The 27,309-nt window shown below is 45.4% G+C and overlaps 1 protein-coding gene across 3 annotated transcripts in view; it reads left to right on the plus strand.

The window, feature by feature from the left end:
* Positions 1-27,309, plus strand: part of Tmem178b (transmembrane protein 178B) — a 384,621-nt gene that overhangs the window by 88,966 nt on the left and 268,346 nt on the right. The window contains exon 2 of one of the 3 annotated variants that reach the window (XM_050147891.1): positions 8,269-8,336. The exons of the other annotated variants lie outside the window; for them this stretch is intronic. Within the exon in view, the coding sequence (XP_050003848.1) occupies positions 8,269-8,276 (8 nt within the window). The 3' untranslated portion in view covers positions 8,277-8,336. Of the gene's footprint in view, positions 1-8,268; positions 8,337-27,309 lie in introns of those variants that run through there. 3 annotated transcript variants of the gene reach the window in all.

Raw genomic sequence — 27,309 nt, forward strand, 5'->3', positions numbered from 1 at the left:
CATATTTTCCAATGTGTACATTCCATTTAATAAAAGTAGGTAAACATGGCAATGGCATCACTTTTTAAACCCTATAGTCTTCTGTTCATGGAACTCACAGTATGACATATGCAGAATTAGAGTGTAATTTGTAGATGTGTTGCTGAGTTCAGGAATTAATTAAAATGTAGAGTGTAAAGATCCGATCAAGTCCTACCACTAGGGGAGATTGGAGCTGAGTGTGACAGGAGTTAACTGAGTCTGCCCTGCCTGCCTGGGATTCAGTGCTGCAGTGATGGTGTGTGGGATTCTCACCTAGCAGGGAGGCACACCCAAGGAAGCAGAGCTGAGCCAGGGCTGGAGGGTCTGTGGCTCTTTTCTCATGGTGATGGGCTCTGAGGGTTCGCTTCATCTCTCTGGTTATTCCACTCATGCCCAAAATGATGGATTGGGATGGGTGGAAAGCCAGTTCCAAGGCTGAGAGTCCAGTTTCGATATCCGTGATAGAAATTATATGGAGTTTGTTTGGCTGTTAATAGCAATTCATTTTGAGTGCAGGGGAAAATGGCAAAGTGTGAGGACCAGAGTTTGATCTCTGGAACCCTTACAAAGGAAACTGGATGCAGTGGCTTGTAATCCCAGTACTGGGGAGGCAGAGACACATGGATCCATAGGACTTACTGGCTAGGTGGCCTACCTCAAATTAGTGACATTTGGGTCTCAGAATACAAGGTGGATGCCACCTGAAGAGCGATACCTGAGGTTCCTCTTTGCCTTCTACACATATGTGCACACAAGTGCATCCCTGCCCAAACAAACACAGACAGACATATATAAACACCACACACACATACACATGCGCACACACACGCACAGACACACACGGGGGGGGGGATTCATCTGGACTCCAATGAACAGGATAATCCCAAATTAGTGACTACATGAAGCAGAGTTTATTTCCTTTTCTTATACATAAAGAGGTCTGGGACCACGCGTCCTGAGTTGGTAGGATGGTTGCGAGTGTCGTCAAAGATCCAGGCTTCTAGATTTCTCTTCTGCCATTTTTAGAACAGGACTTAGTTCCCGAGTTAACCTCAGTGTTGAATCACCTACCAAAATGGTTGCTGGAGCACCGGAAGTTACCATCATTGAATAAAGAGAGGGAGAAAAAGACCTTTGGGAAAGACTTGCTTTGAAATACACATATTTTTTTCGCCAAGTCGCAAAGATGCCGTGGAATTTCCACATGGCCTTCATTTTCTTGTCACATAGCCACGGTGCACTGATAAAGCAGAGGCGTTAGCAATGGGCTGTAGTGTGGCCTCACTGTGGTCTCTGTTAGGATTCTTATGCTTACTTCCCTTTGTGGCTTCAGCTCTCATCCTGGATCCCACTTCGCGTTTTGTGTTGACAGTTCTTCAGTTCCCCTTGGTCTGTGACAGTCTATCCTTCCTTAGCTTCCACGACCTTGATAGCGTACTGGCCAGATGTCGTGTAGAAAGCCCCCCCCCTCAAATGGGCTTTGGGGTCTTCTCTCCTGAGTAGACCGAATTGTGGGCTCTGAGCAAGAACTTCCCAGTAGGGTGTGCAACAGTATGGCTTGTTCTTGGGAAACCTTAGTCACTCGGTGAAGATGGCATCTTCTGGGTCTCTCGCCATCAAACACCTTCCCTTTCTAGACTCTTAATTGGCCTTTATGTTTGGCTCTCATCCAGGGAAGCGCCTCTTGCAGGCTCTCCTTTCTAGGGCTCAACAATGGAAGTCCCACTTCTGCTATTCTGGCTGGGATTTGCTGTCAAGTAGTAAGGGATGAAGGGCTTCAGCTGGTGCAGGCTGCCTGAGTTCAGACTCCAGGCATGAGCTTTCATATATGGTGGTAATGATATTAGCCGGGCAAATTGCTTCACTTGTCTGTGTCTTCATTTGCTCTATATGGAAGGAACGGCCATGCCTCTTACGACATTCCCCTGAGTTTATATATATGAAATTCTCAGCCCTGTACATGGCACATAGTGAGGAGTCACAACTGCTAATCACTGGCCATGCTATGTGTCCACACTTAGCTACAAGTGAGGCTGAGACATTTAGGGTCCAGCCTCACCCTGTGAAAGCAACAAACCCAGCTAGATAAATATTGGGATGTTGTTGCTAAGGGAAGAAAAGGCAGACTAGATATTTAAAGACAGCCAGCAGCATCTGCCATGATGGCTGTGCTCAGGCTCCAGGCTGCTAGATCTGTAGTAGACAGGACTGTGATGTGGCAATCCTCTTTCCCAATGTCATGTCTCCATAGACAGAATCCATGCTGATTTCTAAGGGGTCATGCTGGACCTCAGGACAATGAGAAACACAGATGGCAGCCAGAAGAGCTAAGAGGTCACGGGGGAGGAGGGGGAAGGGTCTTGCTGGGTATATTTGGTCATCAGGGAACAATCAGATTTCTTCCCTGCCTTCAAATCTCAGGGGGAGGGCACACGGGAGGGTGCACACTGGCACACACCGCTGGAAGCAACACGTGCTCGTTGGAAAGTGTTTGAGAAATTTTCTTTCTTTTAAACATCGAATCTATATAGGGAAGGCAATGCTTTTGGAGACTGCCACGAGAGGTGGGTGGGTTAGAGGCATTGCAGAGATCAGAGCTACCCTGGAATATCTGTCCACAGGGACGGCCGAGAAAGAGCATCCCTGCAGATGTGGAGGTCCGACCTCCAAACGACTTTTGCAGGAAGGGCCTGCAACTTGCCCAGCCTGATCTGTCATGTGCGGTATGCTCCTTCGAAGGACAAAGAGTCACTCCAGGAGTCGAGGGTTAGATCACTTCCAGTCTTCAGTTTTGAGAAGCGAACACAAAGGAAAAGGACCCAGGAGTGGTTTGTGCGCCCGCAGATGGAATCCTAGCCCTGTAATTATAGCAGCAGTCACTGTGCCCAGGTCTCAGTACGACTTCGCTTCCTGAAGCTTGGCTCCAACAAGTGCCTCTTAATAAGCACTCATTCCCCTTCCTCGGAACAGACAATTTCCTTCCAGGCTAGGGCTAACTGTGCCACATCCATTCGTGTCCCAATAGGCTATGTTTGGAGAATCCTAGTGTTCAAGGTCACAGCCAGAAGCTTGTCCCATAGCCAAGAGTTGATTCAAGCCTCTTTGGGCTCCCATCTCGTCTGTAAATGAGGGTGTTGACCTCTATGCTCTGAAGTCCCACACAGCAAAAGCTACTCCATCTTTGTCTTCCAATGCTGGGTTTAAGAGAGCACGTCTTTGCCACAGTGTCCCTCAGCGCCATCTATTTCTCTGGGTGACTTCGTGCAGCTCCAAGGCAAGGCGATCTCCCCATCGCTGCACCCTGCAGCCCCCACAGCCGGCCCACATGAGGAAGTGCTGTGAGTGTGTCTTTCATGAGGCCCCTGATGGCTCATGGCGTCTCCTTCTGGCCGGGTTCTAATAGGAACAACTCCAAAGCAGATTTGAGCCTTTAATCACATCATCATATACAAGGGACCTCAGTCAATGCCATTGATTTCCCTCACTCGTTTTCATCTCTTGGCTGGCAGAAGGAGTCTGCCATGTGCTCTCACAATGGCCTTCCTTCTGTCCCTTAAACTGGAGGCACTTAAGAGAATGCCTGTGCCCGCGCTGTTCCCAAATGCATAGTTAATGAACGCGGAATAGCAGTGCTTCTCATCTGAGGCTGCTCCCCACAGAAGGCCCTGACAAAGAATTGCAGTTGTGCCAGCGCTGGCTACACTGAGTCTGGTCGCCTCTGGAGGCCAATTTGTGGCCAATCTGGGAGCGACATCCCATCATGTAATAGCCATGTTCTGTTGCTCTGAGCACAGACCAGCACCCCACCTCCTATTTGCCTTCTCCATTTTTGGGAAAACTCACATATCATTTGGCTCCCTTTTGCCCTATTCAGCTACTTGCTCTGAGATCTTGCTGGGGCCGAGCTTGTCTACAATAGCACTTTAACATCATTGTCTTTTCCATATACATTTCTGATTTTCATACTATTCCTATGCAATGGCCAGGACAGAACTCGGAGGCCCAGAGAAGGTGAATGATTTATGTTGGAGATGGACTACCTACCTAGCTAGACCAACGCTATCTTTCTTTTTGTGAGAGTATATGTGTAGGTGTATACGCTCGGGTCCATGTTGGATGTCTTCCTCAATCGCTTTCTCCCTTGTTTCTTGAGATGAGGTTTTTCTCTGAAGATGGACAAGCCCCAGGAAATCTCCTGCTTCCATTTCCTCAGCACCACCACACTGGGCATTGGCACTATGCTGGGGTTCTACCTCAGGCCCTCACGTGTGTAGAGCAAGCGCTCTATTGACCAAGCTCTCTCTTCAGATGCTATCTTCTCATCTAGAGCCTCCGAGGCTTCATGCTGTGACTTAGTGTGATTTGGTTGGCTCCTGGTTTCAAGTCATCTTTGTAGTGACCTTGAATTTTTTTTGTGTGTGTATTTATGTGTTCTGGTGTATATGCCTGTGTCTTGGGTCAGAGAAGCCAGCGGTCCATGTCTTCCTAGATTACTCTTCCATTTGTTTTTGACATAAGCTTTCTTATTGAATACAGAGTGCACAAATTGGCTAGACTGAATGGCCATTGAATTCCTGGCATCCTCCTATCTCTGCCACCCAGCGCTGTAAGTATAAGTGTTTGCCACCATGCCTGGATGTTTATGTGAGCACTGGGAATCTGTCCCCAGGCTTGTATAGTAAGTTTTTGATACACCAAGCCACCTTTCCAGTCCTGGAGACCTTGTATGTGATGTGAACTTCATGGTCTCTCCTTGTAGAGATGAGTTCTGATTTGGAGAAGGCCTCTGGACCTCACAGGTTGCAAACTAAGGTGGCTCCGTGCTCATGAACTTGGCCTTGGAAACTATAATGTGTGGAATTAATTGGATCAAGGGCACAAAATGGAAAATTTAAATAAAGCGATTTCTTTCTCGGATTTGCTTTGATCTCCTTTGAAAATGGTTCCTCTGAGATATTTCCTTAAAATTCTAATTCATCTAATTAACATCTAGACACATGGCCCGTAGGGTCATTCAGGCTCTGTTGGAATTAGTGACCCTCGGACCAGCCAACAACAACCTCTAAAGTTGTTCGTTTTCCTTAACCAATTAGTGGAGTCCTAACACTTGTAAAAACCAAGGATCCAAGGATGGGCTTGGCACCCATCTTAGCCTTCAAGTCACGTGGAGCATATTAGAAACCAGGGATCGCAGTACCATTTCATTTGTTTTGCTTTTTCTTAAAGGTTTTATTTTACTTTCAGTTAATGTGCGGAGTCACACACACATGAATTCAGGTGTCACAGAAGCCAGAAATGTTAGATCAGCACAGAGCTGGTAGTCGTGAGCTGCCTGATGCGTGCTGGAACTAACTCAGGCCCTCTGCAGGAGCGGAACAAGCACTCAACCGCTCCACCATCTCTGGAGCCCTCATTTTAGGTTTTTAATCTTTGCATACCATGCCAATAATGTTTAGCAATATTTGTACAGCTCTGAAATAAAAAAGGAACGTAAAAGTCACCCACAATCCCTTCCCTGCCAACTCAAGTTGTTTTCAGTAGCCCATGTTCCCGTTTGCTTTGTGGCCGCATGAATACATAATTTCTTTTGCATAAATTATGATTTTCTTCAACAGTATGCAAATATTATGTCATATCGTCACTCAGCTACCATCGAGTGTGTATTTCTCTGCCTTGGCTTTCCTTTACCATATTTTCTTTCAACATTTTTTGTCATTGTACATTTTTTTCCCACAACAACTTCAGAATTTCCTTGGGTTACAGTTTTAATCTCAGTTCCCTTGGCGGCAGCTCCTAGGTGAGAGAGTTTGTGGTTCTTGATAGGTAAGGCCACATCAATATTGAAATATGACTATATTAACTTATCATCGCCAACCAAGTGTGAATTGTCCACAGATGAGACCCTTCCATCTGGGATAAATAATTCTTGGGGTCCTTGCGATCATTCCCATGGTTGGTTGAACCTGATTTACTGTAGCGCTCTTCATACTGTGGTGTGATGAGTGATGAGCTCAGAGGTCAGTGACCGCCCGAGTGTGCCTCCTACTGCTGCCTGTCACAGGGCTCACTGGTTGCTCCTGGGCTGTTGTAAGGAGCAGCATTCTGCCGTTGCTTTTCAAATGATTCAAGAACAGGCGCACACAGAGGGTGTGTGCTGGCTGCTTTTCAAGCCTCTTGATACCCGTTTTGACCGACCCCAGAATGACTGCCGTTCAGTTGCTACCAACTGATGGAGACTCTGGGCTGTGTATCACTTGACGGGGTGGGGATTGTTGGGCGAAGGCAGATGTATATGTTAATGGGGGAAAGGTCTGGAAGTGGCTAAGATTAAAATTAATTCCAGACTTGATGGGGCCTGTGTTGACCTCAATATACTAAGCCACAAAGGTGACATCACATGCTTTGTTTTTTTCTAGTCCACTCTCTAAGTGGTTAATCTACAATTTGTGAATGGGCCAATTGGTGTAATAAGTTCAGGTTACAGCCCCCCCCCCCATAAAATCCAGTTTTTAATTTTGTGTCTACTCTTAACTCCGTAATAGGCCCATTTCTGTTTTAAAAACTTGACGTTTTTGAGCTTTTACTGTGTGATAGACTAGACAGCGTTTTAAGCATTTCGCATGCATTACCTTATTTTATCACATAGCAACGCTGTGATGTAGGTATGGCCCGTGCAGTTGTTGTACTGATTAGGAACTAGTCCCAGAGTGCAAATAAGTTGCTCGTAGTTACCTAGAAGGTAAGTGCTGGAAACAGAATGAGAACTGATTTCTTGGTTCAGATGACTTGACTTTCTGTCTCAGGGAGATGCTCACTGGTTATCTGAAGCAGGGCTATATAGACACGTTTGTCAGCCTTCCTTTTTCCTCATGTTACTACCTCTGAGAGATATTTTCAAATCTCTATGAGTTGGAGGTCTGTGGTGTCAGAGTCGAGCCAGCTGATGGGGACAGCTGAGCGATGCTGTGTGAATGTGTGCACCTTGGCAAGAGGATGAGAGCAAGGGAGTGTGTGCCTGCAGAGCTCAGAATCTTCCTGCAGTTTTTACCAACTATTTCTCAAAGCACCTGCTTTGGACGGGTGCTAGGATTGCAGCCCTTTGCTGTGTGTTCACGGTGTGCCAAGCCTTATGGTGATTAATCTATACACATTTCCTCCATTCTGATGCTGTAGGGCAACATGCTCCCCTTTCACACCTGGGGAAACTGAGGCACAGAGAGATCAAACGCCTTCCCTAATATTGCAGAATTGGTCAGTCACTACTGTGTTCAAGAGTGAAACCTGCATGGTTTCACAATGTTGCTCCCACAAGAGATTGGTTAATAAATGAGAATCTCGGTGCTGGCACAGCATACCTCTCTGAGTTATTGGTCAGGGAGGCCCCGACAAGGCACAAAATCCAATAAAGGCTATTGCTATTGCCTTTGACCATCTACCATAAACATGGTAAAACTCAGTTGAAGACAACATATATTTTGGTTTTAGAACATGGAGAAAACTGTCTTGAGCTGACCAGGAAACTCTACCTGCTGGCTAGCTTTCATAATGTTGGAATGTGCTCTGCAAGCTGCTGAGGGAGAAAAGACATCAACCATCTTATTTAGTAATGGACCCTGAGTGCAACAGTATGAATCTTCCAGGAAAGATGTGCCTGTCAGTGCATACTAGTATGATGGCTATGAGAATACCCACCTGCTTTCTTACGAGAATTTGAGGGCTGCCCCATAGGAGGGGTTTCAAACCTACTGTTGCAAACCTACAAAGCCCTTGTCTGGGGAGGTCATAGGTGCTAGATGGGATCCACTTTTGTATTGTTAAATGGTATCACTGTCAAACTGTCTTCTGTATATTTATATACATAGATTTATGTTGATGTCAGTCTTGGTCTGATGGGGAAGCTCAGCCAATCACATTTGGCTAGGGTGTGGCCACCTGGAGCCAGGGAAGAAAACCTGGGAATCCAGGTGCGCTTGCTCTCTTTGTGCCTTGTTCGCCGGGACCCATTTCGGATATTGGAACTTTTACCCCGGTCGTGTGAGTTTCCCGGTTTTCAATTATTAAATTATATCTGTTGTTTTGAGCTGGTATGGTTAATTCTAGCTTACCGGTTGAATGCGCCATCACTTGGTGCCCAATGTGGGACTCCTAGAGCCCTTTACAGCTCCGGTCAGTTGGAGCTGCGCCAGCATTCATTTGGGCCTAGATACCTACATTTTTGCGCTCACCCGTGCTGCGCTCTGCCTGCAGGAACCTGAAGGCCAGCGCTGCCCAGCTCCGTGTCTCCCCAGCCATAAGCGCTGCTCCACGTCTCCCGCCGGAAATCAGATTTGCTCAGCGCTGCCATCTTCCTGGTGCCCGTGCCACCAGAAGGCCGAGGAGCCCACTGGTCAAAGAAACTTCTTTTTGCCATAGGGAATGGTTAATGCAGAGATCCATGGCTGGTCAAAGTGCCAAGCATAGGTAATGCTGAGTGTTCAACCATAGTTGGGTCATTGGTATCAACATCCTCCTTCCCAGTGTTCAGGGACCGTAATGGAGGATCGGGCAGAAAGAGCCGGAGGATGGACTGGGGAGCTATGAAGTGCTGTCTTCTGGATGTGACACACCGTTGTCCACGTGGACTTGCAGTGACTGTGATTACCTATACAAGATCAAGCTGTTGGAAATTTCTTCCTTTTTTTCTTTTTTCTTCTATTTTTAATGGATTCTTTGAGAATTTCACATGATGCACCCCAATCTAACCCATCTCCTGGTCCCTCCACATTTGACCCTCACCCTTGTAATGTCCTCACAAAAGAAAACTAACAACAAAATAGTAAAAAAAAAAGAGATGAAGATTAAAAGGAAGAAAATAATAAAAAACTAATAAAATAAAAAATATAAATAATATTAATTCCAATTAAAAAGCAAGCAAACAAACCAATGGAAAAAAACAAGCAAGCAAACATAACCAAACAAAAGAAAAGAGAAAAAGCAAAACCCTCTCAAAATCCCAAACACTTCTCTGCCTCTCCATCCTGTCTCCATTCATCTCAGCGGCTTTGGGAGCTGCTGTGTATCATGCAGTAGACCCTTTTGTCCAAACGGCTTTCCTTGCAAATGTTCATTGTATACTGTGTTGTTGGTCAGGTTCAAGGCCTCTGGACGCCAGCACACCATCCACACTGGACCTCCACAGGAACTCCCTGGAGCTCTCCCTGTCGTCCCATTCATGTGGACCATGTGACCATAGTGACCATAGCTCTCTGCAGGACCAGTCCCTTCACACACTCCAGCAGGCCAGAGATGGGGTAGATGATGGTGTGTGCCAACTCAAAGCCTTGGTTGTGTACCTGGGTGGCTGCTGAGTTGGTTAGTCCAGGCCACTGGGACCACGCCCCTTCGGTGAGGGGCGGGGCTCGCTTTCCCACACCGCTGGCGAGGAATGGCACCATCTTTCCCACATGTTGGGGACAACTCTCCTATTAGGGGGGTGGGACTAGTTTTCTCATGCCTGGGTCATCTGGGTCCACTTTCACTGGGCTGGTAAGGGATGGGGTCAGCTCTCTGGTGAGGGAGAGGATAGGGGACTGGTTCCTGAGGCCACCCACCCAAAGCTGAGGAGCTATCTGCTGAAAGAGGGAGAGTCACTTCTCTTTAGGAGTGTGGCCACTGGCAGGCTGCCCATGCCCTAGTGAATGGCTGAACACTCACGCCCATATGGATAATTGTACCGGGTAGTTTATATCCTGGTAGAAATATTGGGGGAGAGGAACCTCAGCTGAGAAATTGCCCCCATGAGCTTGCCTATAGGAAGTCTGTAGGGCACTTTCTTGATTAATGATTTCATGTGGGCAGGCCCAGCTCATAAGGGGGTGGTGTTACCCTGGGAAGGTGATTCTAGTTGTATAAACAAGAAGGCTGAGCAAGCCACGCAGAGCCAACCCAGGCAGAAGCATTCCTCTATGGCTTCTACTTCAGTTCCTGCTTCTAAGTTACTACTTCGGCTTCCCCCAGTGGACTGTGACCTGGGATGTGAAAGTTAAATAAACAATTTCCTCCACAACAATGAATATGAGGCATAAGAAAGAGACAGGGGTGTATTAAAGAATTACTTAGATTGCCCAATCGATTCTTGCTCTCTCCTTTCAAAGGTTATGGAGCAGTGAGATGCCTCAGGTAGGTCGAGGGTCTTACTACCATGCCCAATGCTTTTGGTCACGACATTTTATCACAGAATTAGAAACCTTAACTATGACAACAGCAATCATTTGACTCAGTGGGTTATTAATAAAAAAAGAGGTGGGGAGGCAGATGTGTTGGGGGTCCTAGTGGGAGATCTGGAGGGAGGTGGTGGGGACAGATGTGGTCAAAACATATTATATAGACACATGAGATTTTCAAGTAACTTAAAAGAGAGTGAAAACTTACTTGCTCCTCCTCCTGGGGTGGATATAATGCCACATAGAAAGTACCAGACTCCATGTCTGTTTGTGATAGGAGTGTCGGGATGTTTATCAGCTTGAACGTAAACTAGAAGCTATTCTAATAAGACTGTGTGCAGACATGGCAATGAAGCAGAGGACAGAGAGCCGAGAAGAGGCTCCTAGCATAGTAACAAGAGTGAATTTCAGGATTCTTTGTCTTCAAGGAGTGAAGCTGTCCAGAACCCGTGAGAGGAGAAAAAGCAACTCCTAAGCCCCTTTGGAAGTTCCTGATGAGGACTCAGTTGTCCCCAGGCTAGTGCAGGACCAGAACAAGGCACAGCAGGAGCGCAGGAACTGTCACCTGCTGCCTGCATGCGGGAGGAGATGGCTGGGATACTGAGGCACACATAGAGCGGTGATGCTAGCTTGCTGCACATAATACTGTGTAAGTTCCATCCCAAAGCAAAACTAGTCATTCCCAATTAATTCTTTTGTTCTCCTCATTAAACCCCAGTTAAACTATTCCTTGTGGTATTGTTATAGAAGAGATGTATTGTGGTGTGTGTATTAGATTAGATCGAGAGACTTCAGAGATGGGTAAAGCAGGCTTCTGAGAGCATGTCAAGGTGCTTCTGGAGATGATTGATGGGCACGTGAGTCAGCAACTGACAGGGTAAGACCCGTCCTGAGTGTCACTGGTACAGTCAACAGCCTGCAGGCTCAGATGAAGCAAAAGCTGAGGCAGGGAGTAGCCTACCAGAGCGAACTCCCTCCCTCCACGTTCCGGTAGGTTCCTCTGCCATGATCCCATGCCATGATGTTATGCGTCACCTCAGGCCCAAAGCAGTGGAGTCAACCAAACGAATGGTAATGATCAGCCCAAGAGACCCTTGTTTCCTGAGCGTTTTGTTATAGAGACAAGAAGTGCCTAACAATGGAAGTGAGACTTAAGAACGAGCAGGGCTGTGTTTAAGGGTTAGAGACTTATCCTGGAAATGGCTGTGTGTGATAGAGGTGTCACTAGTGTCCTTCCCACAGCATGGCAGACATGGCCAATCGGTTCAGAGGAGAACAAGGCTTCAGAATGCTTTTCTGAGCAGAAACTCTGTCACCTCATATGAACTGACTCACACCAGCACTCAGAGGAAATTATTCCAGGCATAAGTCATAATTAAGTGACCTCAAGATAGATTTATATTTTGTAAGGGTTTTGCTTTTTGAATTTCTCATGAGGGACAAGCTACCTTTTTTTTTTTTTGGCATTGCCATGTCTTCAATTATGACCACAGACTAATTTTTATGAATTGACCAAATACTACCTCCGCCTCCAATGAAATCTTCCCCAGACACCAAGGCGGGAGGGATGGAGACAGGTGGCAGCAGAGTGGCTGGTTCCATTCTGTTCACAAACCTTAGATATTTTATTCATTCAACTCAATCAGGAAGGTCATTTTCAGTTTTGTGTCGGGCCCAGCATTAGGTGCTGGGAATAAGGATGCAGCTAGGACATGGTTGTGGCTTCCAGGATATTGCAGTCCAGCTTACACCAATGATCTCAGTTTTGAGCTTCTTGAGGGCAAGCATGTGCAGTACCCACCCCTGGATCTACTAGGTCAAATGTATGTGTAGCTGTCTTTGGGGAATTTAGCTGGTTACTGCTCTAGAGCTTCAATAGGTGTACTGAACCTAGACTTTAGTAGTCTTAATTTTTTGATTTGGTGTGTGTGTGTGTGTTTAAGAGATAGAGAGGTGTGGAGAAAGTCAGGAGACTCATGTAGAGGAAGAGAAAGAGGACAACTTATAGGAGTCTTGGGAATGAAACACAGCTCCCCGTTGGTGGTAGGAACCTCTACCTGCTGAGCTATCTCACTGGTCCCTAGACCTTGGTAGTCTTATCAGTGTGTGTTAGATTGGTGAGCAGTCTAAGTCAGGATGAGTCTCTGATCCTTAAACATAGCCCTGCTTGTTCTTAAGTCTCAGTTCCATTCTTAGACCCTTTCTGTCACTATTGCAAAATGCTTGGGAAACAAGGGGTTTGTTTTGGTTCATCATATCCGTTTGTTTGGTTGGCTCCATTGCTTTGGGCTTGAGGTGAGGCAGAGCATCATGGCATGGGATCATGGCAGAGGAACCTGCCAGAATGCGGAGGGCAGGAGAGTGGGCTCGCACAGGTGGGCTACCCCTGCTTCAGCTTTTGCTTCATCTGAGCCTGCAGGCTGTTGAACTGTGACAGAGACACTCAGAACGGGTCTTACCCTGGCAGTTGCTGACCCGCGTGCCCAGCAGTCATCTCCAGAAGCATCTTTCATGCTCTCAGAAGCCTGCCTTACCCATCTCTTGGGTGTCTCTTAGTCAAGAGAGCCATCAAGGGCACATGCGCAGAGCAAACCAAAGTTCTCATTAAGAGAACCTCCCATATGTTAAGCGGAAGAGAGCAGGCACCTGGGTGCAGTGGACTGCGCCTTCTTCATCAGTCACATCTTCTGCAACAAAACATTTGATTAGGCGGAAGAGACAGGGCAGGCTTGAGGAGATTCTAGGAGAGGCTCCCTCTTACCACGTGTTCAGAAAGGAATTATCCGTTGGAAAAGGTTGGGGTATGGACATTTTACTGTCATCCACATCAGTGTAATAATACCTGACTGTGTGTTCTAGAAGCTCTGAGATAAGGACTGACCCACAGAGTTGCTTCTAGATTACTTACACTTCTGTTGAACTGACACAAAGGGACATACCTCTAGAAGGAAAAGCAGTGTCCTCTACTTGTGGCTACTCAAGTGCCTTGTTTTTATTACTAAGAGTGGATTGACAACATGTTGCCAGCATCATAAAGTCAAATGCTGGGTTTTGCTCTAGCACAGATGTCCTCAGTGTTGAGTGGGTTTTTTTGTTCCTGAACTAACTGGCTCACAACTCCTATGTCTTTATCCTAAGTCTTCTGATGGGAGCTGACAACCTCCTGGCAACTGCCAGTTTGCCAGCTTTTAGTGGTAGTTCTATTTAATTATAACTTTCTGTTTATGATTTCCTGTGAACTTCAAATCAGCATAGTTTATATTTGCTCGACTTTGGTCCAGGAAGGAACAGCAGGCTCTAACTGCAGGCAGAGGGATAGGGACTTTAGGGAGAACACACACTTTCTTGGTGCGGATGTCACCCTTGTTCTGAAGCCTGCCGCCACTAGTGTTTGGCCTCTCACCTCATGCTTGTTTAGCTGAAGTTACTAATGAGTGACTTCCAGATAATGGAGGTATAAATGTACTTCAAGAGATTTGCTGATTTTCTGAGCATTCCCTCCTGTTCAAATCAAAAACTACAAGTTCAGAGAACTCAGATGCTGATATGAAGTTTGAGATATTCTTTCTAGATATACTTTCCTGGAAATTCATAAGAAAAGACCATTTTCTTAACAATTTAAGAATTTATTTTATGCAATTGGCTAAATTGATATACCAATATCAGAAAATTGCGTATGTTAGTACCTGTGCTCAAGGGTCGATAATAATTTAGGGAATGTCGTGGCAGAATATGTCAAATGGAAAAGTGGATAAGTTTAGACAAGTCTTTTTTTAAAAAAAAAGATTAAAATCTTTTAAATGTTATTTCATTCGAGGGACAGAAGGTGAAGAAAGGCTTCCTGGTAAAAAAGTCATTGTATGAAGCCTTTGTGTAACAATTAGCCAGGCAGCCAGGCATTCAGAGTTCCAGAGACAGACCATCCCTTTGTCGGTGGCAGCTGATCCCTTTATTGATTCCCCAACTCCTTAACTTGCTGACGGCCAGAGGTTAGGGCTCAAGACATAGTCGCAGTTCAGGATCTGTTTGACCATATTTAGAATTCAAAATGACCTTAGGAAGAGCAAAGGCTGTGGGGAGTAAGACTTAAGTGGTTAGGGACAGGGAGTCAGGACAGGTCACGCTGAATGAGTGTCCTTTGTCCCCTGGGCCATGTAGGAGCCAAGGTCAGGCGCTTTTTCTCTACCATAGCTTTCTTCCAGCGCCCTTTCTGTTTCTTGTGACCCCTCTGGTTTGTCCAAATGCCCACTGTCTATTCATCACACGTTCTTGTGTCCTCAGTGCCCCTTGCTGGCAGCTGACCTCCATCACCCTCATCTTGGCCCATTTTTTTTTTTAAGGAGGAAAGCAACCTAGTTAAGCTACTACAGACATAGACAGCAGGCGGTCCTTAGCTCTTCATGGAGGAAAGCCTTTGAAACAGAATGGGAAGAGGTAGGTTTCCCTCTGTGCTTATTGGTATGTCAAGATAGTAGAGTGGATGATCGTCCTCTAAAAATTAAAAAAAAATGAGTAAAATAAATATATATGCAAAAGCCTAAGATTCACTGTAGTTCCATCCTGTACCTGCATCCTGCCCCTGGGGTCACTCTGTCTTTGCTTCTTTAGTCCTCCTTAAGAAAAAAAATAATACGATGCAGATGGATTTCCTATGCTGATATGAGCTTATATGAGACATGGCTACACATAAGAAGTTCTTTTACCTCAGCATATCCAAACCAATATGATGAGTTCTTTTCAAAGTATTATCCTCGTGTTTTTAATACTTTTGATATCACCTTGCAAAGGACAATGGTATCTCATCAGTTCACAGATTTTAAATTGCCGGTTACTAATGATGTGGCAATGCTACTGTTGCCGAGTTCCTCTGACCCTCAGTTTCTCTATCTGTGGAATAAGAAATCAGACCAAAGGTAATTTCAACTGTAAAATTCTAGTATTCAAGGTGTCCTGTCTTCTGGTGCTTCTAAATCCCACTTAAGGAGTGTTTTACCTTAGAAAAATTCAGCAATACCAGTCCACTCATTTGCCCACCAATCCACCCATCTATCCACCCATTATCTCATCCATCTATCCATCCATCCATCCATCCATCCATCCATCCATCCATCCATCCATCCATCCACTTATCCATCCATCCATCCATCCATCCATCCATCCATCCATCCATCCATCCATCCACCCATTCTATCTACTCATCCATTCATTCCATACACACCAAGAATGATAGTGGTTGTCACAAGGTATGGTAGTGAGAATTCAAAAGCAATAGAGGATATAATCTTTCCTCTGAGAAATGCACATTTCAGTATTGAAGGTAAAAATTAAATAGCTAGACACAAGAAAATAATGTGACGTTAAAACATCATGACGTGTCTGTAAATATATCTTTAAATGTATGATAAGAATATAAATCTTTTGAGACCCTAAAGCACAGTGAGTCTTTAAATATTTCTTTGCTGAAACTTAAGTAGAAATATATATTTCAGGGCGACCTGATAGCTTAGCCAACGAGGGAAGGGTTGGTAATAACTGGCTGGCTTGAGCAGGGCCTCGGTGTAGACTGGCTTCCAAGAAATGTTTGAGTGGGTTGGGAAGTTGTATCCTGTCTTCTAGTTCTGGAGGGATGCTACTCATTAACACTGCTTTTCTTTGCAAATGAATGTATATCTGCCACTTAAAAGTCTGTAATTGGTCTTAGCTCTCGGTGCCAAGCTTATGGGTGTCAGTAAGTTCAGATTCACAGCCAGGATCTGCGACCAGCCATGCCACAGTTACACACATCTCTCTTCTGTCGCTGGGCCTTAGATTTATCTACTAAACTACCTCCTTATTTCCCAAAACTTCTTGGCAAGTCATCCTTCCTGGGCACTCCTCCTCTCCAGTTTCTCATCTCCTCTAGAGTCAGAGCTCCCAGCTGCTAGACTAGGAAATGCGTCTCAGTCTGAAGAGTTGTATGGCTAGAACTCACCTTTCGACTCCCCAGACTTTTACCTCTCTGGTTGACACCAGGACGATATTTGGACTGTTGGTCACTCTCTCAGGCTTGACCTTGAGCTGGTAGTCTTTCCGTCCAGGCTTGCTTCTTCTACTTGCACATCCTTCCCACTTAGCTTTAAAAATCAATTTATCTCCAAGCAGGACTTAGAAGAATTACAGTCCACGAGAAAGAAAGTAGGAGACAAGGGCCTGCTCCCTGGCTAATAGTTTCAGGACAGGATTACTGAGAAGACCTACAATGAGTCCAGGGAGGTGACCAGACTCCTCCTATTTGGTTTAAGTCAGTTCTAGGTCGTGTTTCAGCAGGGGTCAGACTGGTAGAGAAGAGAAGAGGGTTGGGTCACCTGGCTGAAAAAAGTGAGAAGTGATATAGACTTCAACACAGTGGCCAGTGTACTGAGGTGGTGTTCATCAAGGTATTGATGTAAGTTACTGAGGCAATAGGACCAGAGGGCATCAAATGTTTGAATTTTGTCTCTTGGTCCGAATGTTTTACCTAAGAAATACATGCTATTGAATGAAAGAAGTTGAATAGTATCCTAAATGGCTACAACTTCTTATTATCAAATCAAGGTTAACTTTGACATAGAGGCAAAACTCTGTTAAACACTGTCATTTCTGACCTCTCCAGAAGGAAAGCATCTAGCAGCCTGTACTGAAACAGAATAAGGGTAGAAGGAAGCAGCTCTGACCCTTCGGCCTTTCCTGACCCCTCCTGACATCAGAATATTTGCTCTTAAATTCTGCATCCATTGTTTGTCCTTAATTCTTAAACATGCTGAGATAATTAACTTGATAAATTTAACTTGATAAAACTTTGTGTTCAATGAACCCATACCCTTTCCTTCTTCTAAAAGGGACTGTGATTGGTAATTTTCTTTGTTATTTAGGAAGAAATAGTTAAGGATAATAGAAATGTACAAAGTCAGTATTATCTTGGTACCAAAACCAAAGAACCAAGGAAAGGATAAAATTATAGGTCTATATCGCTAATGAACATGGATGCAGGAGTTTTCAATGAAATACTTCCAAACCAAATTCAATAATATATCAAAAAAAAGATTATCTACCATTATCAAGTTGACTTCATCCCAGAGATACAGGAATGGTTCAACATTTGTAAATCATTAAACACAACCATCAAATAAACAGACTCAAGGACAGAAACCACACAATTGTCTAATTAACTGCAGGAAAGTCTTTTGACAAAATTTAACATCCCCTTACAATGGAAGTCCTGGAGAATCTAGGAACATAGGAGATAATAGCTCAACATAATATAAGCAATATACAGCAGTCCAATAGCTAGCATCGTGCTAAACAGAATAAAACTCAAAATCAGGACAAATCAAGATGTCCACACTTCCCACTACATATCATTTTCTAATCTCAATAATTTGTAAGTAAGAAATTTTTTTTCCTATACACTAACATGATTTGTTCGTCACCAGGTAGTTCTTTATGTCTGTGCAGAAGATTTTTACTTGGATATGATTTTTCTTCTTTTCTTCCTTTTCTTCTTCCATTCTGTTTCCTATAAACCAAATGGAAATCTGCATGGCTTGAAGTTGGGAATGTGTCACAGGCGATTTCATTGCTTCTGAGCATCCTAGGGTGTACTCACCGAAGCTAAGATGCAGTCTCTTAATGAATGGATGGATGAAATAAAACTGTTTTATTAAGTTTTCTTCTCAGAACCTCTTGCTGTGCCTGATACTTAGTGACATGAATGAGTGATAATTTTAAACACGTATGAAGTTAGAATGTTTGAGTAAACACGAGCATGTTGGGCAGTGGGCCCTGACCCAATGGGAGTGTGTTTTTGGGTAGAGTTAGCCCTCTCCACAGAAGAGCCACTTTTAGCCCTGGTTTAAGAATGCCACTTTCGATATGACAGAACTGGTCTCATCTGCGTCAGCCAGTGTCACGTATCCCTCCCCAGATCCACTTCCTGGCAACACTCTCTCATCTGAAGGGTTTTTCACAAAGGAGAGGCACTTTTGTGGGTTTCTTGGTGTCCTCCTTCAGTGAATCTGCTGGAGAAGATCAGATCATTAGCTATTACTCATGAGAACAGTAATTAATTTCAAAGTTTGAGGAAATGATAGGACATTCGTTACATCCTAAGTCCTAAGGGCATTCTCCTCAATCATCCTGTGAAGTGGTTTGCACAGCTGATAGGTGTGTGTTGGCCGCACTTGATCTGACTGGTGTGAGTGATGGATAGATCAGAAGCTGCTCTATTGTGTTGGTTCAAGTTTAAGCATGGATTCCGTGTCCTCATTTTCATTGTGTTTCCTCTCTGCTATTGTTCTTTAGGAAAGTCCTAGTGTAGGCTTGCGGGGGTACCGTGGGCTGTCCCATAGCTCTCCAAATGCTCTTGGCTAGAGGACTCTGCCCTCTCTTGTTGGAAGGTGTCAGGGCATGTCTTTCTCTGGCCTTACTGCAGGCTCGCCTGCTGTACACTCTGCTTGCTCTCCCAGCTCTTCCAGACTTGTGTCTTCTGGCTGCAGCCTGGCCTCCAGGTCCCTTGGTTCTCAGCTCATTAGAGAGAAATCACACCTCGCGCTGTGCTGCTTTGGGTATGTGGCAATGTCTTACAAAGACTTCTGGCAGGTGGCTCTTCATTTTATTCAATCTCTCTTCCCTAGGGCTCTGGCACAATGCCCTGGAGCCACAAGCCTAGATACTCAAAGCAATACATCCCTCTGCATTTGGAACGACCAGCTACTCACTCTGACTTATAATCCATGGCCCAAGCTTGTGTAATGACCTTTTTGTCAGGATGAATATTTTTTCCAGGTACTCTTGTTGGTTCCACACACACTTCTGGAAGGCCTGGAAAGGAACAGAGACAGGTAAGGCTGGAAGTACACTGGACAGATTCTGAATTCGAATCAGCATTTCCCCAGCTCTAAGGTGCAGCCGCTCTATTGACCCTCAAGACGTGCCAGACCAATCTAAAGCCCAGGCACTGCTGGTCTGGGCAGCGTAGATGCTCACAGGCTGATTCTGTGTCGCTAGGGAGCCACTATTTAGAGCCTGATTCAGATTCCTGCACAGACCAGTATTCCAAAGACCATCCTAATTGCAATGTCATTGTGGACTTTGGCCTGCAATGAGCTTGTCTTTAGAATCCTTTCCGTTCAAAATGTCAATTTCTTAAAACCTTCTAGGTCCTTAAAACTTGTCTTCTTTCCTGACCATGGAGATTTAACAGTATAAAAGGGAAGGGAATGGTTTGGGGTGTGTGTGCAGTGGCAGAAAAGGAAAGAATTGTCTATATATGATGGATTCCAGCTCTTTTTTTAATTTCAAAAAAATTTTTATTAAGCTTTTTTCCCATTTATTTGACATCCCGACCTCTGCTGTCTCCCCTTCTTTTCCCTAGCCCCCACCTCCTCCTGCCCCCCCCATCCATTCCTCCTCTGTTTCTGTTTAGAAAGGAGCAGGCTTCCCATGGATGTCAACAAAGCATGGCATATCAAGTTGAGGTAGGACTAAGCTCCTCCCCTTGTATTAAGGCTGGACAAAGAACCCAGTATGGGGACTAGGTTCCCAAAAGCCAGCCCAAGCCTTAGCGTCATGCTCTGGTCCCACTACTAGGAGTCCCGCAAACAGACCAAGCTATATAACTGTCACAAATGTGTAGAGTGCCCAGGTGGGTACCAAGCAGGCTCCCTAGCTGTCGAAACCAGTTCATTATATGGCCAAAGAGTAAAAGTCATGAGTAAGAAACCAGAACTCATCCTACGGAGTGGGGAAGTGCCAAAACCTGAGGGGATGGTACCATTAGCCATAACCTCAGGACTGTGGCTCTGTGTGCCTTGGTGTTGGGAAATCAACAAGATTGTGTCTGATAAACACAGCTGATAGGAGGTGACACCTGACAGGGCTGTGGACCGTCAAGCTGAGGTACGGGATAGCTGGTCCTGGGCGTTTGCTTCTCTTTCATGAACTCTTTTGACCTAGAGTGTCCTCTACCTATGTTCTCAATACGTTAACACATAGTTTACTTATCTTGATTAGTTTCTTTGCTATCAGCCAATCTTATGGCATGCTGTCTATGCTGGCAGAATGCCCTGCCAGTGCCTCTGGTCTCCTGTTCATTCACGCAGATCAAAGCCCTTTGCTAAGTCCCAGCTTGTGGCTAAGCAAGGCATGGTCGCTCAGAAGATGGAGCTGTGGGAAAGGTGCTTTGTCTTCACGGTGAGTACTTTCAGCAGGGTTGCGAGTGGTACTGGCCACTCTAATGTCAGGGGCACTGGGCCCTGTGGCAGCTCTCAGGAGAGCCTGTGGCTAGCATGGCAGAACATTCCAAATCCATGTGATAGGCAAGAGCTCTTGTCCCCAGAGAAATTCTTCTAGGAGATGCTTATGAAGTCACTTTAGGTACACTTAATTTATTTTTTCTTTTGTTGAAAAAAGGATTTTCTTTCCTCACAAAATAAATCCTCATTATGGTTTCCCCTACCTCTACTCCTTCCAGTTCCTTCTCCCCTCCCCTCCCATCTGCTTCTATGCCTTTCTTTTCTCTCATTAGGAAACAGACAGGTTTCTAAGGGATAAAATAAAATAAAAAACATTGACCCTTGCAGCTTCTGGATTGTGTAAGATGACTAAAATTTTTTGAGACAAAGTCTCATGTAGTTAATGCTGGCTTCAGATTTTCTGTGTAGCCGATGGTGACCTTGAACTCCTGATCCTCCTGTGTCCATCTCCCCAGTGCTAGGATGTTAGGCTTACACTACCACGCTTGAGGGACTGAATGTAGGACTTCATGCACGCCAGGAAGGCACTCTAGTGACTGGGCCGTGTCTTCAGCCTGCTGAACCCTCAAATACCTTAACTTGAGGACTTTTTCAGCTACTCTTTGAAACAGGCATTTCTATTCTCCACCTGCATAAGAGGAAACTGAGTCAGAGAGAAATCCAGAGGCTTGCTGCTGACTTAAAACCTGGGCCTTCTGGCCTTCAGCCTTGGGCTTCTCCTTCCCTTACGCCATACATCTGTATGCACAGCACTGTCCTTCCCTAGGTGTTATGAGGAGATAAAACAGAAATAAGCTTACGTTCTAGTTGGGATAAGCTGCAAACAACATCCATTAAGACAGTCATTTGAGAGCTGATTGCTCTGTGCTGGTGATTGTGACCTTGAAGTACTCACATGAGAGGACACAGAAATTACAGGCTGCTTTGCAAAGTCTGGGATGCACTGTGGATTGAAGATAAGCCCGGAGAGAATCAAGGTCACGTACTTGCCCAAATTCTGGAAGCCCTGCAAACAAGTCAGAGTTATTTGTTGGTAATACTGAGCTGGAAGCGATCCTGGAGCCCGGCTCGCCACCTGAGGAAGGTCCAGGGCTGCAGTACCTGGTGTGGAATTAGCTGATAATGAAGAGTAATCCCGAACTGAGGAGGTCACCGTGTCTTTTGAAAAGACGAGAGTGACGGAGCCAGCACAGCTCTGAAGGTGCACTCGGAAGCTGCATTTCATCTTCCCAACAGTGGCGTGCAGAGCTGGCCGAGGACATCACGAAAGGCTTTCTGAGCCCTTTTAAACATAACCTAGAAGGGACATCAAATGACAAGAGTGACTCTCTTACTTGCAATGGAGTAGCACATAGCCAGAGGCAGGACTTCAAGAGCTATTTCTAAGAGCAATGCTCTAATGGGCTGGCTGCGAGAGGCACACGCATGAAGACGGTTCTTCTAAGCACTGGCCAGTAGGACTCCCAAGAGACAGCCAGGAGTGAATGCAAGGGATAGCAGCAATGTAGGATGGGGCTAGTTCAGCCTGTGAAGACATCCCAACAGGCAGAGCAGCGTCTAGGATACCATGTCTACTATTGAGTCAAAGCCTGAGGGGTCTGAGAGCCAGGACTGAGCTTCCAATGGTCCAGTGGGGCTAGGTGTACTGTCACCTTTGATGGCATCTGGAGGGGCAGGGGAAAGAGAGTCCTCAGCTTGGAGGAACAGGTGAATCACAGGGTAACCGCAGTCTGCTTCAAGTCAAGGAAGCATAAGAAAGGGGCCCACTTCTCAGGGCTATGCTCAGTCGGCAAGGTTAGTTTGAGAGCCATAGTGCTGGCTCCACCTTGGCTCCGGGGTGCACTTGTCCGTGTATTGTATATGACTATCCTCTGAGTTAAGCAGCTGCCTTCTTGGGGAGTTCAGTCGCTTCCCCTTGCAAAAGGATTGTCTAAGCTGGGCCTTCAGAACAATGGAAACTTATGGGCGTCTACACTACCGAGAAGTCGACTCTCTCCCATCCATAGTGGATGAGCATTTGCATATCTGCTTAGATATCTCCAAGCAGGAACAAGGTATACATGTGTATCCACCTGTGTGCCTGTCTCATGGTTTGCCACACCATGAGTCCTCCCAGCCTCCAGGAGGGAATGTTAACAGGCCAAGTCTTGTGAGGGTCGTGTGGGATAATCCACAGGTGCTTTGCTTTCAAAATGACACAGGCACTGGAGGACAGATTTCCAAAACTCTCCCAGTTCTCTAGCCATGAATGACTTCCGGTGCTAGTCTCCTTATGTTTCCACACGGAGGTAGGTATGCATTTGCAAACACGCCCTTGCGTTGACTTGTGTGTATGTACACCCTGTACTTCTCGTCCCCCTTAACACCATAAGTTTAATGCCGTTCTATACCTTGCCCGCGTTTCACTTAATCTGTCTTGTAAGTCTTTCCAGGTCATTTTATGAAGAGTTCTGCCTCTTTTCAATGGGCTGCACAGCCTCCCCTTGTGCAGATATTCCATAATCTATTTAATCAGCCTGCTATTGATGGAAACTAGGCGAATTCTTTTAAGCGGAGTGGCAATGAATAACCTTGTACATATGTCATTTCACACCTGTGAGATCGCATCTCTTAGATAAATTGCTAAAAGTGGAATTTCTGGGTCAAGTTGAGCCTTTGTAATTCTGAGAGATGTTGATGAATTGCTCCCCAGAGAGGTTGAACAAATTTACAAAATTTATCCTGCAACAGCGGCAGCCTGTGAGAGTCTTGTCTTTTCTTCGCCGAACCCATTCAGGGTGCTATCAAGGCTTTGGTCAAAATGATGCTTTCAAATGACATCTCATTGCAGATTTAACATATGATTCCCTTATACTGAATGGCTGTGAACATCTTCTCATGTGCTTAAGAGACAGTTCTATTTCCAAGGATGACCCATTCATCTCTTTGGCTCATTTTAAAATAGGACTGGTTTGTGTTTCTTCTATAAATCTGCAGGTGCTTCTCGGGTAAGACAAGTTTGTCTTTTTTAATAATATACATTGCAAATATTTCCTTCTACTTCTCTCTTCATTTGCTACTGTCATGTTTGGCTCTGTGAAGTTTTGTCTTTTTCTGTAGTCCATTTTTAAACCTTTCCTTTTATGGATATTGGAGTGTAAGTGACAAAGGCTTTGCTTTCCCTATTGGTTGGTTTGTGTTGACTTCACACAAACCTATACATACCTGGGAAGAAGGAATGTCCATTGAAGAATTGCCTCCATCAAACTGGCCTGCGGGCATGTCTATGGAGCATTTTCTTGATTGCTAATTCATGATAGAGGATCCAGTTATGGTGCCATGCCTACGTTGGTGGGCCTGGGCTGTCTAAGAAAGGTAACTGCCCTGGTGGTGGTGGCACACACCTTCAATCCCAGTACTCAGGAGGCAGAGGCAGGCAGATAACTATGAGTTTGAGGCCAGCCTGGTCTACAAAGAGAGTTTCAGGACAGTCAGAGCTGTAACACAGAGAAACCCTGTCTTGAAAAACAAAAGAAAGGAAGTGAGTTAGTTAGTAAGCAGTGTTCCTCTGTGGTTTTTGCTCCAAGCCCCTGCCTTGAGTTACTGCCTCAGTTAAAAGTGAGTCAAATAAACCCTTTCCTCCCCAAGTAGCGTTGATCATGGTGTTTATCACAGCAATAGAAAGCTGACTAGAACATTCTCCAAGGCTCATAAAGATTTTCTTATTGCTTCTTCTAGTATTTTTTGATTTGATTTTTTCCCTCTAAGAAATATTTGATGCATTTGGAGTTTATCTTGGTTTGAATTACATAGGGTGAACTTAGTTTTATTTATTCCCAGAGGTTTGTCCAGTTTTCTGAACACTGTTAATTGAAGAATCCATCTTTTTTTTTTCTCCCATTGAGAATGCTGCAGTTAGTATAAATTCCCACGTAGTTTGGGCTGAACTGGGTTATATAAACTCTGTATTTTCATCTAACTATTTTGCGTACCTCCTGTGGGGGGGCGGGTAATCGGGGTTCTGTTGGAGAAGGGAGAGACAGAGGGCTCCAGATGTGTGGAGGGCTGTTCTCTTGGAAAGGGGACCTAGGTGTTGTTGCTTGGAGCAAACACACACACACACACACACACACACACACACACACACCCTACACACATAGACAGAAAGAGACAGGGAGACAGAGAGACAGAGACATATACACAGACACAGAGACACATACAGAGAGACAGACATAGAAAGACAAAGTAGAGGGAGAGAGGAAGAGAGAGAGAGATATCTCAGAGCAAAAGGAAGTAAAAAATATTCACAAATTCTGTTTCTTTAGGCATAAAAACATAAGCAATTAGAAAATTCTCCAGTGCTAACCACCCAAACCTTCTCCCATTTCATCGCCCAATCCCTGCCATGGTCTCGCTCCCTTCAAATTTGCCCCCCTACCTTCTCAACCTGCCCTGCTCCTGCTTCCAGCCCCTGCATGGAACCATTTCACTCTTGGCTCCACTTCCTAGAGCCTGAGTCCCTTGAGGAAGCTTTCTTTCCAGGCTATATGGCACCAGTTCTGTTCATTCCAGTGGCTAGAGTGGCTCCCTGAGGTCTTGCAAAAGGAGATTAGAGACAGTGGTCTACCTTATTGCACTGTTTCTGTGTGCTGGATGCTGATCCCGGTGAAGCATGGAGGGAGGGAAGGAGCCCAGGTGCTGGAGGAACGGTGCTCTTAGGGAGACAAACAGTTACTTCACCACAATACGCAGGTCCTCTCCACTCACTTAGCCTGGATGTCGGGGGTGTCTTCCATTAGGTTAGGGGTTTGGGGACCCAACTTCAACCACTAAATATCATTGTTATAGGTCAAAGCTGAGTCTTACACCTTACTTTTCTGGGTGTGCCAAGCATCAAACTATATTTCATTCCATGTTCCATCTTTGTGCCTGGAAACATCTCAGACAGAGGTCAGGAGGTAGGTTCAAGATCACTGGTGGGATTGATATTCAAAGGACTAGAAAAAGGGGGTAGTGAGTTTGGTCCTTAGGCCAAGAACGTGTTTCAGGATGTAACTAGAATTAGGGTATAAGGAGAGGTGTTCAGAGCTGGGACTGGGGGTGAGGAAAGATGCCAGAGACATGGCTGAGAAGAAGCTGAGCATCCACCTTACTAGACCTGGATGGAGGAGGGTGGTCCTTGGACTTCCCACAGGGCAGAGAACCCTGATTGCTCTTTGGGCTGACGAGGGAGGGGGACTTGATTGGGGGAGGGGAAGGGAAAGGGGAGGCGGCGATAGGGAAGAGACAGAAATCTTAAATAAATAAATAAATAAATAAATAAATAAATAAATAAATAAAAAAGAAGCTGAGCATCTGCACACCAGGCAAGAAGACAGACTGACAGGAGAGGCTGTGCCATGGGCCATTTATCTCTAGTTAAACCAGTGCAGGTATGTGCTTGCTGTAGGGCAGATCTTCAAGGGCAGACTTGGCATCTGACTTGTTAGATACACCTTTGTCCTCCATGGGACTGCAGGATAAGGGTGGCAGTAGTCATTATGAAACGCCTCCCATATGCCGGGTACTAAGCACTTTGCCTGTGTTAATTCATTACATTATCACAACGTATCTCAAGGAGTATATGGCCCACTCCTTCAAAGTCAAGACACTCAGGCATAGAGGGCTTCATTAATTTGACCAAAATAACACACTCAGAAAGTCTCGAGGCCAGGGTCTAAGCGCAGGCAGCTGGCCCATGTCTCAGGCTCTTGTCTCTGACCATGGCTATTGCCATCAGCGAGAACGAGTTAATGAGTCATTATTACTAGTGTTATTTCTGTTCCTTGATACAACTGGGCAACCCAGGATAAATGGCCACTTTAGCACTTTTAATCTAGCCACTGAAACACGCAGGTAGTTTATTCTGTGAGTAGTGATATGAAGAGAAACATAATTTCTCTGTTCAGTCTCTTCCTATCCATACTGTGGCATTTAGCTTCAGTTTCAAACCAAGGTATCCAGGGCGTGAGAAGGAAAACAACCACTTGGGTTTGGTTTCTCATGTGCACCCCAGTTCATCCAGATTCTGACCCAAACACACAAAGATGCCCCTGCACACACATACCCTCCCCACTGAATTGTTTAGTAGAGGGGTAAATCAGTATCCCATATTTCAACTTCCTTTTTTAAATAAGAAGTGAAAAAACAAGGCATCTGGATCCACCCCCCCCCGCCCCCCGCCCCATAGCGGAAAGCAAGTATTCATTCAGGAAACACCTGAATGAATTCAGGGCGTGGTCGGAAACACCTGATTTCCATTTAACTTCCCCTGGCTTCTTAGGGAGATGCACATGGAGGTGGCAGATGCCTGGTGGACTAAGTGGGTCCAAGCTTATGTCATCAGATCTTGACCTTACACCCGGAGGCAGCAGCTGGAGGGAGCAGCGGCGTTGCCCCTCTCCTGCCTTCTGTGGCTCCGTTGACTCATGAACAACCATTTAACTTTTGTCTGAAGAAGCCTGGATGACAAATCCCCAACCCTGTTTATCTTCTCGAGTCCCTCCCTTTAAGACGGCCACCTCATGTGGAATTCTTAATGTAAAGGAAATGGATGTTTCCCCGTGGCCCAGGAGCTGGGGATTCTTATCAAAAGTGACATGGAAAAAGTATCAGGCTGGCCTCCCCCCTTTCACAGGCCCATTCTTTCTAGCTGATGCCTGGCTCCATCACTGTCTCCCCATCTCCAGATCTGTCTCCACTTCTGAGCCCCTGGAGAGAAAGCATGAGCTCATTGTTTTCCATGAAAAACCAGATCCGGTCTCCTTCTCGCCTCGTTTGTCTGTCAGAGCCCAGAG

Source organism: Alexandromys fortis, unplaced genomic scaffold, assembly GCF_014885135.2.
Source record: "Alexandromys fortis isolate MF-2015 unplaced genomic scaffold, M_Fortis_MF-2015_v1.1 scaffold_57, whole genome shotgun sequence".
Classification (NCBI taxonomy): Eukaryota; Metazoa; Chordata; class Mammalia; order Rodentia; family Cricetidae; genus Alexandromys; species Alexandromys fortis.